Raw genomic sequence first — 13,711 nt, 5'->3', positions numbered from 1 at the left:
GGCGTCACACGTTCTGTACGGCACAGCAGAATTTAATGATCAGAAGAGTTATACAGCGAGCGCCTGGGGGCCGGAGCCCGTCCCCCCCTCCGCTTCCAGAGACGCACCCTGGACCACAGCACCCGCCCGCATGCAGGGGGCCTCGGGGCAGCGAGGGGACCCGCGCTGAGAGTTAAGGGGAGCTTCACGAGGCCTCGGGCCGGCCCTCGGCCTCTGCTCACTTCCCCAGACTCTTCATGCGCGCGTTGATGCTGGCGAAGTTTCCCTGCACCGTGGCCAGGTTCTCCTGCATGGTGGTCCGCACCTGCAAACAGGACGACAGCAGCTCGGCGCCTCGCCACCACAGCCAGCGCAGGGCCGGGAAGGCTCGGCCGAGGAAGCCGTCGCACCCGTGTCCGTCCTCCCCTCCAGCCGTGCCGGGGCAGGGATGGCGCCCAGCTGGGAGGGGAGCCCGGGGCAGGCTCCCAGAAGACACACACCTGGGCCAGGAGGGCAGTGTTGTCCTTGAGGGAGCCGGCGATCATCTGCTGCGTGGTGTCCAGGTGTGTCAGGAGCTGGCCAAACTGCATGGCTGCAATGACAAATGAAGGAGGGGATCGGGCCGGCTCACCCCCCAGCACCCCCAGCACCCCGGCCGGGCTCCCCACCTTGCTCGTGCAGCTGCTTGATGGTGACGAGTCGCTGCACGAGCTCTGGCAGCGTTGCGGCAATGGGACTCCAGCGCTGAACCGTCTCGTACAGCTGATGGACCTGGGGAAGGAGGGGGCGTTGAGGCCGGCCTTCCCGCAGCCCGGGGGGGTGGGGGAGACTCACACCAGGGGCAGGCCCGACCTTGTTCTGGGTGTCGGCGTCCTCCACGGCGGCCTTGTGCTTGGCGATCTCATTCACTTTGCCCAGGACGCTCTGGGGACACAAAGGGCGAGGCAGGCAGTGAGGACCCGAGGCCGCTCGCGCCCCTGCCCGGGCCTTTGCCCCTGCCCTGTACCTGCAGCCGGGCTTCCACCTGGTCCAGAGCGGCGAGGTCCAGGGTGCTCACCTTGGCCTGCAGAAGCTCCACCGTTTCCTGGGGATGCGAGGCCAGAGGTCAGAGCGGCCGCTCCTCCCACCAGCTGGGCCCCCTCACCCCCCCATCTCCCCAGCCTCCCGCTCACCATGAGGCAGGAGCCCTGCAGACCAGCCGCCAAAGGATTCTGGAGAGAGAGGGGAGAGTGAGCGCTGCGCTTGGCCCCCCACATTCTCATTCCCTCGGAGGGGCCCGGAGTCGGGAAGACCCAAATTCCAAGCCAGCCTGCCTCCGTTCCCTCATCTGCAAACGGAGTTCATGGCAGTGCCCCTCCCCGCCCAGGGTTCAAGTGGCACAGGGCCCCCGCGGTCTGACCTGAGGGTCCTGGTCGCAGCGAACGGTCGCCTCCAGCTCCAACAGCCGTTTCTCAAGCTCTGCCACCTGCGGTGAGGAGGAGGGTAAGCGCCCCGCGCCGGGGCCGCGGCTCCCCCCCCTTCGCCCACATCGGCCATCTGGAGTCCAGACCGGCCCGCCGCTCACCTTGGCCGCCTGGGAGAACTTGTCCTGCTCGGGCCGGGAGTGCAGCTCGTAGGTGACGAGGCTGCTGTTGGGGGGGCACCCGGCGGGGCCCTTGCCCCCCGCCCCACTCCCCTTGCTGCTCTTGGCTGCCTCCAGTTGCACCAGCAGACGGCTAGGCCAGAGACACAAGTGGCTTCGTGCAAGCCAGAGCCCCTGTGGGGCCTCCTCCTTCCCTGCCCCCCCCCAGCCGCCCCCCTCCCACCTGCCGGGGCACCCACTTGGCCAGAGCTCCGTCGGGGTCGGTGAGGTTGATGGCGGCGTCGGGTCCCAGCAGCTTCTCTAGGTGGGACGACACCAGCTGCTGCTTCAGGACGGCCAGCTGTTTGGCCAGCACCACCGGGGTCAGCTTCTCCTCGGCGGCCGACTCTTTCACGGTGGCCTGGGAGGGGGCCGGGAGGGGGCCGTGAGGGCCGAGGGGGCCGCGCGGCTCCCCCCCCCCCTCGCACCCTGCCCCTCACCTTTATCTTCTCCACCTCGGTGGCGAGTTCTTGAACCTCGTGCAGCAGCCGCTGGTACTTCTGCTGGGGCGTCTCCTTCAGGCCTAGGCCCTCTCCGAGCTGCGGGGCAGGGATGGGGGTGGGGTGGGCTGGCGTGTGGTCCCCCTGCACACGGCCCCCGTTCCCTCCTAGGGGCCGCCCCGGCCCGCATACAAACCATCTCAAACTCTCCCGATTCGTAGCCTGTCCTCCTGGTTTTGCCAATCCGGTCTGAAAAGTCTGCATGGGAGGGAGGGGAAGGGAGGGGAGCTCGAGGCGGCCTCCCGGGACGCGCCAGGAGGCCGCTCCCCCGCCTGCCCCCCGCCTCACCGAGTCCCTTGGTCCCCACTCGCTTGTCTTTGAACTTGTCGTACGCGGCGTTGGGGTTGACGATGATGTGCTCCACGCTCGTGCTGGTCAGCTCCTCCTGGAAAGAGGGGCCTTTAGACCGGGCGCCCCAACCCCCCAGCTGCCCCTCCGGCCTCAGCCCGGACAGGGAAGGAGCCCTCCCCTGTCAGTCTGAGTAAGACCGCCGGGGGACGTGGACCAGCCAGTCGTCGCCCCCTCCGAGCAGCAGGCTGCACGGCTGCCTGGGCCGCCCCCCGCCCCCCCAAGCTGCCTAGTGCCCCCCGCCCCCCCCAAGCTGCCTAGTGCCCCCCGCCCCCCCAAGCTGCCTAGTGCCCCCCCCAAGCTGCCTAGTGCCCCCCGCCCCCCCCAAGCTGCCTAGTGCCCCCGCCCCCCCAAGCTGCCTAGTGCCCCCCGCCCCCCCAAGCTGCCTAGTGCCCCCCCAAGCTGCCTAGTGCCCCCCCAAGCTGCCTAGTGCCCCCCCAAGCTGCCTAGTGCCCCCCCCAAGCTGCCTAGTGCCCCCCGCCCCCCCAAGCTGCCTAGTGCCCCCCCAAGCTGCCCAGTGCCCCCCGCCCCCCCAAGCTGCCTAGTGCCCCCCCAAGCTGCCTAGTGCCCCCCCAAGCTGCCCAGTGCCCCCCGCCCCCCCAAGCTGCCCAGTGGAGACTGGCTGTGGCAGGGAGTGGGGCTTCCTGGGCCGGGGCGGAGGGATGACCCAGAAGCCAGGCTGCCCCGGGGTCCTGCCTCGCCAGCCTCTGCTGCTCTACCTCGGGGGCTGAAGCCAGTGCCAGAGCAGCCTCGCTCGCTCGCTCCAGGCAGGCTGTGCGGGGAAGAGGGGGCCCCAGGAGGGGGCCTCGGTGTGAACCCCGGTCGCCCCCCGCGCCCACCCCCTGGCTCCGGGGCTCACGGTCCTGACCTCGTACCCTGCCATACCTGAGGGTTAGTAAAAGGAGGAGCCCGAACCTTAGTGGCGGCAGCTTGGTGGAAGGCCAAGCTAAACCGGGAGGGCAGGGGAGGGGGGAAACCCGTAACCTTTTGTCTTTCCCTCTTCTCCAGGGGAAGCCAGGGGCAGTTCTGATGGACGGAGCCCGGGCTCAAGGCAAAGGAGCATCACAAGCGCCTCCCCGCCCTCCCCGGGGTGCCCCTGGAGCACGGAGACAGTGCCCCCCCCCCCCCCCCCCCCCGGCTCCGGACGCCAGGAACCATTGGCAGAGTAACTTTGAAGGGTGGCGATCCTTGGGTCCAAGGAGAGGCGATTCCCGGGCCGGGAAGGGGCTGTATAAAAACAGCCACTCGGAGAACGGACTCTCAGGACGGCCGCGGAGCGGCGGTCAGGGCCCTCCTGGGGAGCCGGGCCTCGGGGACAGCGGGGGCTCCTCTCCTCCCACGTCCCCGAGAGCAGGGCCCGAGAAGGCAGCAGAATGGCCGGGCAGGGCGAGAAGTTCGGTAGGGACGAGAGGGCAGAAGAGCACCCATCCCATGACAGCACACCCGCTAAAAAAGCAGACAAAAGGTCAGGCTTCTTACCAGCTCCTGGCGGGTTCCCCAGAGGTGAGAAAGTCAAAGGAGGTTAAGAGGAAAAGGATTGGGGAATCGGGGGGAAAAAGACAAAATTGTTATTAGCACCTTGTTACATGCACTTCGAACCTACTGCACCACAGGGCCCGGGGGAGCCTAGCAACACCTCAGGACCAGTGAGTGAGCCCCAAATATGGGAGGGCGGGCCAGGGGAGACCCTCCCCCCCCACTAAGGCGAAGGGGATCGCTGGAAAGCCGAAGAACACCAGAAGTTAGAGGTGATCAGCCAGTGACAGGGGTTAAGGAAATGGCAATGAGAAGGAAATGAGGAATCCAAGCATTTCAGAGCTGAGGAAACGGTGGCCCTGAAGACGGCAGGGCTGCAGGACTTGCTGGGGCCCTTCCAAAGGCCTCCAGGGGAGAGCTTGGCCCCGGGCCTCAGTCCCCACTACCCCGGCTTCTGAGGCAGCCAGCCCTGGGGAGGGAAGGGAAAGCAAGTGTGGAAGTAGGCCAAGGAAAGAGGAAGAACTCGTCCAACACTCGCTGCTGCTGCCGCCTGTCACCGTAGGGGTAAAGCAGCCCCTACCCCTAATCCTTCTCTCAGCCTCCCAACTTGGGCTGCTTCTTGTTCCCTGAACAAGCCAGCTTAGTTTCACTATGCTGGGCTAGGCAAATGGAGATCAAGTTCAAAGGGCCCAAACCCGCGGGGAGAATCGGATTCTCTAATTCCCTTGCTAACAAGCTCCCCTGGGCGGGTCTGTAAATCCAGGCCACCACAGAGGGTGCCTATTCCAAGGCGGTCCCGAGTTCAGACTCTCCAGGAAAGGAAGGGGGCAGGGCACAAGCACAGGGCTATTCCTCCGGAGGGGTTGTCGAGGATCTCCCCACGGACCCACACACAGCTACCGCTCAACCCCATCCCAAAGCCACTTTGCTTAGTGCCCGCCTCTGGCCCCGACAAGGTTCCTCCCTTAGCCTGGCCCGGAGTTCCCTTCAGCGTTGCTAGCCGAGCTGGAGGGTATAGAGGGAGCACTCAGGGGTAAAGCCTCTGGAGAGCCTGCAGAGGTGCTCACATGCACATGTTCAGGCCTTTCCCATCCTCTGTCCCAATGAGATAAAGCTGGCTTGGGAGAGAGGCAAAAGGTCAGCTGGGAATAGACTCTCAGGTCCAAATCCAAACCATGAAGGAAGGATGAGCAGCCCCTGGAGAGAGATTAGTTCTCAAATCAGGGTCTCCAGGATTTTATCAGAGGATGGAATCTTTGCATCCTTCCCATTATCTGACTTGTATTGATCACCAAGAAAACACAAAGCACCACAGTCACCCTGGCTGAAGTCTCAGCTGTCCTAACCTCGGATGCCAGCCAGACAGTTGATGTAGCATTTTTTCATCTGACTGTTCCTCACTCGTTCTATTCAATCTCTAAACTTACCAGTCATTTTGCCAAATGACTAAACAAATCCTTGGGGGTGGGGGGGGGGGGTGGGAGTGAATATGAGGCCATGTAAGAGAAGAGATGGAAAGCCTTCCTCTGCTCTGACTTAGGTATGATATCAAAGAAATAGCTAGAGAAATTGTAGCCGCCTGATGGTTAAAGGACGGAGAATAAAACCTAATTTACTTGTATAAAATCAGAGCAAACTCCATACTAAAGGAAGGGTACAATAGTTCATTCTAAATCACTCTTTCTTTTAAACACTGGAAACCAAGGCTGAGACTAATTCTGGACTTAGTGAATGTATCATGGGTTTAAAAAAGACATTTATACTCAGTCCTAGAGGACATAGGATTGAATCTCCCTCATCTTTATCTTCCAACACCCCAGATTTAACTTCCTGTTGGCTTAGGTTAATATTGAAATTAGTTTGCCATTTTGAATACACATCAACTGTCCCTCCATTCAGAGGAGGTAGTCCAAAAAAGGTGCTGGGCAAGTAGAGGAAGCCCCCTGAGGGAAATAAAAGATTCCCCTGGGTTTCTCACACACACGCACTTTAAAATCCTGGCAGCTGCTCTTTTCTTGCAGGAAGAGGCACGAGCCCCCTGCTCTTACAGTCACCTGAGATGACATGGCCTTGATCAACAAAACTATTCTTCTCTTTCAACTGGGGAAGTTTTTGCCCATTTTCTGCCCCCTTCAGCCTTTATTTCCCTATACCACCCACCACCTGACAGGCTGATTCTATAAGATGCTCACACAGGGAAAAGGTAACAGTAATCCAGTTCGAGTTACTATATCCAAACCTTGACTAACCATCTTTAAACAGGAGGCCGGCAGCCATCAGTGTCACCCAATCAGGTGTTTACTGGCATTTGAAATGATTAGTGACTACAAAAGGACAGGGCAGTTCACTGGCATGCAGGATGAAAAACATGAAAACATGCAAAGTAGAAGCACTGAATGGTCTTACTTGTGCAAACTAGTATCCAGGCAAGGTGGTGAGGAGGGAGGGGGAAAGCATTAGGAAAAACTCAGATAAGTTCAAGTGCATCAACAGTTAATAAACACAATTCAGCATATTCTATTGATATCCCCAAACCAAAGCAAGGGAGGGAACCTGCTGGGTGTTTCTCAGGCCCGAGACAAGTCTGTCCTACCTGCAGTTCTCAGGGGCTGAAGAAGCTGCACAGGCAGAGGAGAGTGCCTGCTGTGCCCCAGGCCTTGCAGGGCACCGGGAAATTTGCAATAGATGGGGACTGTTAGGGCCTGTGCACTTAGTTAAAATGTTCCCCTTGCTTCCCTGCTCAAGTAACTTCTAAAGCCCCAAATTAGAACAATTCAGAGCCTGATGCTGAGTACGGACTGGTCAAGCACGGAAGATGGGGTTCACCTTTAGGGACTATCTTGACTTGATTTTTTTAAAAGCCTACCAAAAAACCAACCCATCTCCTAATTTTCCTACAATCTGGCCTGGGAAAACCAAACTTGTATATGGAGAGCAGCGAAGGACAAAATTGCAGTGGGGGGATATGGCTAGGTCTGGGGCAGATCCTTTAGTTGACCCACCACTCTCTGGGCTCATTCCTGTTGGAATACCTTTTTTTTTAAACCCTTACCTTCTTAGAATTGATACAAAGAATTGGTTCCAAAGCAGAAGAGTGGTTAAGCGCTAGGCAACTAGGATTAAATGACTTGCCCAGGGTTACCTAAGAAGTGTCTAAATCATAGTTGAACCCAGCATTTCCTGACTCCAGGCCTGGCTCTCTACCCACTGAACCACCTCGCTGCCCCTGGAATATCTTTTCTTGTTCAAGTTGCTTTAATAATAAGTAAGTAAAGAACTGAGGGTCATTTGTATAAACAGACCTTTCCCCAATGGCATTCTGAGGATAGCAACATTTATAACAGTGAAGTAGCAAAAACTTTAGGATATATATATGTGTGTATGTATATATATTTTTAAGCCACCATGTTTAATTTAAGATTACTGGGCCAGACAAGTTTTCTCTCACAATGAAGAAATGAGAAGAGAGGTTATCATATTGGTGTTATCCATGCTAATGCCACCTCACTGTTCCTTCAATCAAAAGTCTGGAGATCAAGGCAGAGAATGCTATCATTGGGGGATGGGGTGGAGGGCTGAGGGCTTTGTATGAAGATATGGGAGTGACTCGGGGTTGAATCCCCATAATGGTATGCACCTTTCTCCCATTCCCTTCAGGAAGATGGGCATGCTGGGAGAAGTCTGGATATCAAAACACCACGTCCTGAGTTGTAATTCATACACGTCTCAAGTTACAAATTTCAATCAGAATTAAGAACAGAAGAGCCATTACTCAGCTTCCTTCTCAAACTGTCTTTCCAGGGCCCAAAGGGACAAAGTGTAGCCAGATGCATTAGCTTCCAGTTAGAAAACATAGAAAACCTTGGCTACTGCTAAAGCAGCTGAAGGCACCCTCATTTCTCTAGTGCTGGAATCACTAAAAGAAATGTTGAGGGAAAGCAACTAAGCTTATGTCATCACTTCTGCTCCCTAGCACTGGAGTACTTAACACAGGATCCAGGAAAATAAAAACTCTGGCTTATCTTTCCTATTTGCTATGGGAAGAGTATGGGAGCCTTGGAAAAAACCCTCCTGCTTTGGAATAAATCAGACACCCCCTTAGGTTCTATCAGGGTTCTGGAGAAGCAGCTGGTCTGGAATGGACAAACTTTTGGTCCTCTCCTTCCAGTAAGTTAACATCCCATTAAGACTATTCCAAAGCTGGTGAGACTTAGCTAGGGATGTTACCTGGACTTGATGGTCTATCATTAAGGGAAACCTTCCTTAGACGTTAGGAACACTTCAAAAGAAAAACCACCATTTCTTTTTCATCTGGGCAGAGCTCCTCTAAATGAATTCCTGCCCCTGTATAAGAGACTGGTCAGCAGCAGAGTCCCATCCAGGGCTGAAATGGAGCAGAATTCCTGAATTGTGGCATTATGATATGTGCTTGGCACCTCCCATTTATGACCTTTCAGGAGGAGAGAGATGACTAATCTGGAGAAGGACCTTTCAGAATAGCCATTCTAGTGACAGGTAAGATTAGCTCACGAGCAATCAAAGATGCCTCAGCCACACTCACACATTACTCTTTGGACAACTGCACCACATTACATCCATCTCCATATGACTGCAGCTTTGGGACATGGCATGCGAGCAGCTAGAGAGAGAGATGCCACAAGAGACACACACACCACAAAAGGTGGGGTGGGGTAGAAGAGAAGGTCTGTCTGCAAATCAGGAGTTACTGCCATGTGGGGGAGCAGAACAAGGAACAAGTGAGTATGCCAAGCCACACATCATCAGCCAGCATCCAGCACCCCCCAACTGACCAGAGAACTCCCAGACACAGCCAAAAGATTCATACATGTATATATGGAGCCTGCCTCCTGAGGATGGTCAGCCATGCTGTCTTTGTTCAGACATCACCCTAGCCCAGGCCATTGTGGGAATACCAGAAACATATAATAAATATATTAATCAACAAAATTAAGCGTATTGCTTAATAAAACAATCTGATTCTTTTTTGGGGGCCAGAGAAAAAGTCAGTCCTAACCAGCCTTCTGAGGGGCTGAACAAGCTGTATAAGTGGCCAGGAGACTGCCCACGGTGCCATGGCCCTCTCAGGGCACTGATGTTTGCCCTGACAAGGCATACTCATCAGACACTGTTCCAGCCCCTCGACTTGACTGCTCATACACAGTTTGTGCCACTTAATTTGTACTTGTCTGTTATGCCTTATATACTCTGGGTGAAACTTAATTCTTCTATTAGTTTGAGAGTAAGGGGAGGACCTTATCTTTCTTCTGTACTGTCTGAAGCTCTCTCATATAGGGAACACCTGCCCACAGTTTCCCCAATACCTTCTCTCTTCTCTGGATATCTTCCTCAGTCTGAAAGTATTTCAAAACATCTTTTCTTTGCTAAAAGCAGTGAATCAATCACTCCCCAATCTTTGTACTATGTCGGTCACCAGCCCTCAGGAAATTTGAATACTGAGCGAAGTATTTTCTGAGGCTGCCATGGTTTGGGCTCCTCAGATGTCATGTTTGTTTTTAAACAATACCTGGGTCCCAGGAGTCTTGAGTTTTTATGAACATCAGTTATTTTGCTCACATTCTACCAGCTGAACTCAAGATCAGCATCTTGCACTAACTCTGTCTTGGCAATTCTCCCTGATGCCCCAAGGTCAACATGGAGTCCAATTCCTTTGTTATGACCAACAGTTTAAAATACCCAGAAAGTGAGGCTGGCACATCACCCTTTGGGTTGGCTTATGAGGGGAGAGGCTGAGATAGGCTGAGGGAAGGGCACCAAAGGAGATGTGGAGCAATACGTTGTCTTACCGAATCAAACTCTGCTTGGTCGTCCTCAGGAAGGTCGCTGGTCTCATAAACGTCTGGCTCATTTCTGGCCTGCAGATAGAAGGAACCAATCCACTTCATGACAAAGTGCCCATCCCCTCTGTTTCCCTACTCCACTCATTGTGGCTGACAGAGAAGACAGATGATTCCCAGATCACCTGCCTGCTCACTTGTCCCATATCTTTCACCCAGCCCAGGGAGCCATCACAGGGCTGGTGCCTGAAGCAACTAAAACCTCAGAAGCTGTGAGTTATGACAGACATTGCATTCATCTGGGAGTCACACACTGTACTTTTTGCTAGTCTTTTCACTTCTCTAGTGTTGATATGGATAATGGAAAATCTTACACAAATGAGGGGGTATGTAAACTGTATCTATATGGACGGCAGGTTTTAGAGCTTTAGACAAAGTGTTCTAAATCCAATCTGAAAACAGTTCTGTGGCTCCAACCTCAGTCAACCTTAAGTCTCTGGCAAAAGTAGAAATATGCAGTAAGGGGCACAGGTTATGGTTCATAAGGCAATGTCAAAGGCTGTATAGTTAGTATTTGCTTGGTTTGGTGAAATACGAGGTAGAGGAGGCCTAGGATTGTGTGTGTGCTGGTGGTGGAGAAGTAGGAAGTGGGAAGTGGCCAAGATAGTCTAGGAGGAGTAGAAGGCAATGAAAATGAGAATGGGAAGGTAGGAAACATTCTTGGATGATCATAGGAGTCAAGGGAAAGGGGCCAAGTGATATCATATTGAGTGGTGGACAGGAGAGGTGTAGGTTGGAGGTGGATGAAAGGCACAGAATTGGTAATAGAATTGGTATCAGCATAGAAGAGAGCATTCCAACAGAAGGGGAGTAAACAAAAGGAAGGTGAAAGTTTTCAAAAGTAGTAAGGAATAATTTATACAATAAAAACAATACTGTAAAGAAAAACCATCTAGAAAGATTTAAAAACTGATAAATGCAAAGACCAGCCAGGATTCCAGGGAATAGCAACTGTGCTACTCATTTCCTGAAAGAGATGATGGCCTCGAGATGAAGAATAGGGTGTATGTTTTTTGGACGAGGCTAATGTAGAAATTTGTTTTGCTTGACTATTAATATTTATTTTTTCTGTTTCATCAACATATCAAGCGTCTATGCAGCCTCTCCCCACCAGTCACTGGAAAAGGAAAAGACAACGACCTTGTAAAACATTATGCTTATAAGGGTGGTTCCCCCTCATGGAGGGAGAGAGAGAAAAATAAACGCATGTTAATTAAAAAAATAAGAAAGAGGTGGAGGGAAGGAGGCCTAAGGATTCTCAATGTCCCAGAGGTGGGTGGAGACAGAGGAGGAAGATCGGACAGCAGAAAAGGAAACCAAATTTCTTGGGATGGATTAAGAGGGTTTAAGGCAGTCCATCTCCATCTTTTCGATGCAGTGAAGCCTACGGCTGCCCTTTCGGAATGTTTTTAAATACACTGCCCAAACACCGAGGATCACCCAGGAAGCAAATTGGAGAAATTGGGCCACCCAATTATTGAAAGAAAAAGCTCCGACCCCCGGGCTGAGAAGCTAAGAGGCGGCGGCTCGTGGGAAGGGTGGAGAGGGGGCAGAAGCGCAGGTTTGCCGCAAAGGGGTGCCCTGGGTTCGTTTGGCCGAGGCAGGCCCGAGGGGTTTGGTGACAGGGCCCAGGTAGCTCAGCCAGGCAGAGTCAGAAAAGATTCGGACTCGCCCTCGGGTGGCTGAACCCTAGGCTGGGCCGGCAGGGGTGGAGGTAGGGAGGGGCCAGGTGCTGGGGGCCAGGCGGGGAGGAGCAGCCCCGGCGCGAGCCGAGAAGCAGCACTGTCAGGGAGGGGCCGGCCGGGGCCGCAGGGCGGGGGCTGTCCGGGCCCTCTACTCACAATGCCGGGCAGGTCGGCGTATTTAGGGTCCGCCATGACAGTGGCAGAGAAGGGCAGGGAAGACAGGGCAGGGGAGGTCCGGGGCCTCGACGGGGCCGGAGCCGAAGCTCGAGCTCTGGCCGCGGAAGAAGCCGGTCGGAGTCCCGGTCCGGGGCTTAAGCGACTGCGGCGGCCAGGGCGGCGGAGGGGCAACAAGTCTCGCGAAAGGATGGCCGGGAGTCGGCTGAGCCGTGAGAGGGAGAAGCCGACCTCGCGAGAACTGAGGACTCTCAGCCGCTTCCTCCGCCCCTAACTATGATGTAAGGGAGGGCGAAAACGAGGCAGGGAGATGAGGTAATGAGAAGAAAGTGCCGACTAGAATTGTGGGAAGTGTAGTCAGAGACTGACCTCCCTCGAAGACATTGACGAAAGGTTTCTTGTGGTGGATGGTGGATGTAAAGCAAGTAGGCACTGTGGAGATCATCCCATTCAGAGGTTATTAGCCTACAACCCTGGTTCTTAACCTAAAAGCAGTCTTCTTTTTTGGCAGTCTGCTTAACCTAAGTGACATTTCTTAAGCTCCTACTGTGTGCCTCCAGAGTTCTGCCCTGGGATCGAAACAAAGACAAAAACAGTCTCTGCTTCCTAGTAGCTCTCAATCAAGGCGGAGACAACTCCAAACAACTACATGCAAACGGAATATATATAGAATAAACTACGTGCAAACAGAATATACACTGGATAAACTGAAAACAATCTCAGAAGGAAGGCACTAAAATTAAATCAAGTGAAAATCTATGGAGTTCTCCTCAGAATAATGTTTTCAAATGAATAAAATAAGATTATCAAGGAAACCCATCATATTGGAAGTTATTTTAAAAAATTCCTTCAGATTAAGTACTCCCAATCTAGTAAGCATGCTACTAACCTCATAACAGAGAGTTGATGGGCTCAGAGTGCAAAATGAGACATGGTTTTTTAGACCTACTCACTGCTGGAATTTGTTTCACTTAACAATACATATTTTTTATTGTAATCGTTTTCTCTAAACCCTGTTGCAGAGGAGGAAATTGGCTCAGATGGAATTATCCAGTGACACACAGAAGTAGTAAGTGGTCTTTTTGTTGTGACAAAGAACTGGAAACTAAGGGGGTATCTGTCAGTTGGGAAATGGCTCAATAAACAATAAGGATGTGAATATAATACTATTGTGCTGAAATGATGAAGAGAATAGTTTCAGAGAAATCTGGGAATACTTGTATGAACTGGGAATACTTGTATGTAAAGGGAGCAGAACCAGAAGAAGAATTTATACAGCAACAATATTCTTTTTTTTAAAGTTTATTTATTTAATTAATTTAGACTATTTTTCCATGATTACATGAATCATATTCTTTTCCTCCCCTCCTCCCAACCCACCCTCCCATTAGCCAACGAGCAGTTCCACTGGGTTTTACATATATAATTGATCAAGACCTATTTCCATATTATTAATATTTGCACTAGGGTGATTGTTTAGAGTCTACATCCCAAATCATGTCCTCATCGACCCATGTGATCAAGCAGTTGTTTTTCTTCTGTGTTTCTGCTCCCACAGTTCTTTCTCTGAATGTGGATAGTGTTCCTTCTCATGAGTCCCTCAGAATTGTCCTGGATCCTTGCATGGCTGCTAGTAAAGAAGTCCATTACATTCAATTGTACCACAGTGTATCAGTCTCTGTGTACAATGTTCTCCTGGTTCTGCTCCTTTCGCTCTGCATCACTTCCTGGAGGTCATTCCAGTTCACATGGAATTCCTCCAGTTCATCATTCCTTTCAGCACAATAGTATTCCATCACCATCAGACATCACAATTTGTTCAGCCATTCCCCAATCAAAGGGCATCCCCTCTTTTTCCAATGTTTTTTCTACCACAAAAAGTGCAGCTATAAATATTCTTGTACACATATTTTTCCCTATTATCTCTTTGGGGTACAAACCCAGCAGTAGTATGGCTGTATCAAAGGTCAGGCAATCTTTTAACCCCTTTGGGTATAGTTCCAAATTGCCATTCAGAATGGTTGGATAGCTTGCAGAATCTTAAGGATAACT

The 13,711-nt window shown here is 52.8% G+C and overlaps 1 protein-coding gene across 1 annotated transcript; it reads right to left on the bottom strand.

The window, feature by feature from the left end:
- Positions 1 to 16: 16 nt before the first annotated feature.
- Positions 17 to 11,920, bottom strand: DCTN2 (dynactin subunit 2). The gene is made up of 14 exons (XM_056797785.1): positions 11,642 to 11,920; positions 9,750 to 9,818; positions 2,389 to 2,485; positions 2,237 to 2,298; positions 2,041 to 2,139; positions 1,801 to 1,961; positions 1,544 to 1,694; positions 1,379 to 1,444; positions 1,152 to 1,190; positions 986 to 1,063; positions 832 to 903; positions 648 to 750; positions 480 to 571; positions 17 to 304 (listed from the first exon to the last, which is right to left on the bottom strand). The coding sequence occupies exons 1-14, from the start codon at positions 11,675 to 11,677 to the stop codon at positions 218 to 220; spliced, it is 1,212 nt and encodes a 403-aa protein (XP_056653763.1). The 5' UTR covers positions 11,678 to 11,920; the 3' UTR covers positions 17 to 217.
- Positions 11,921 to 13,711: the final 1,791 nt, after the last annotated feature.

Source organism: Monodelphis domestica, chromosome 5 (genome assembly GCF_027887165.1).
Source record: "Monodelphis domestica isolate mMonDom1 chromosome 5, mMonDom1.pri, whole genome shotgun sequence".
Lineage (NCBI taxonomy): Eukaryota > Metazoa > Chordata > Mammalia > Didelphimorphia > Didelphidae > Monodelphis > Monodelphis domestica.
This window is presented reverse-complemented; position numbering and strand designations above follow the sequence as displayed.

Coding starts and splice junctions, on each gene's coding strand:
- DCTN2 (XM_056797785.1), bottom strand. CDS start 11,677: ATGGCGGACCCTAAATACGCCGACCTGCCCGGCATT. Junction 9,819..11,641: donor ACGCCGACCTGCCCGGCATT/GTGAGTAGAGGG, acceptor TTCTATCTGCAG/GCCAGAAATGAGCCAGACGT. Junction 2,140..2,236: donor AATCGGGAGAGTTTGAGATG/GTTTGTATGCGG, acceptor CCTGCCCCGCAG/CTCGGAGAGGGCCTAGGCCT.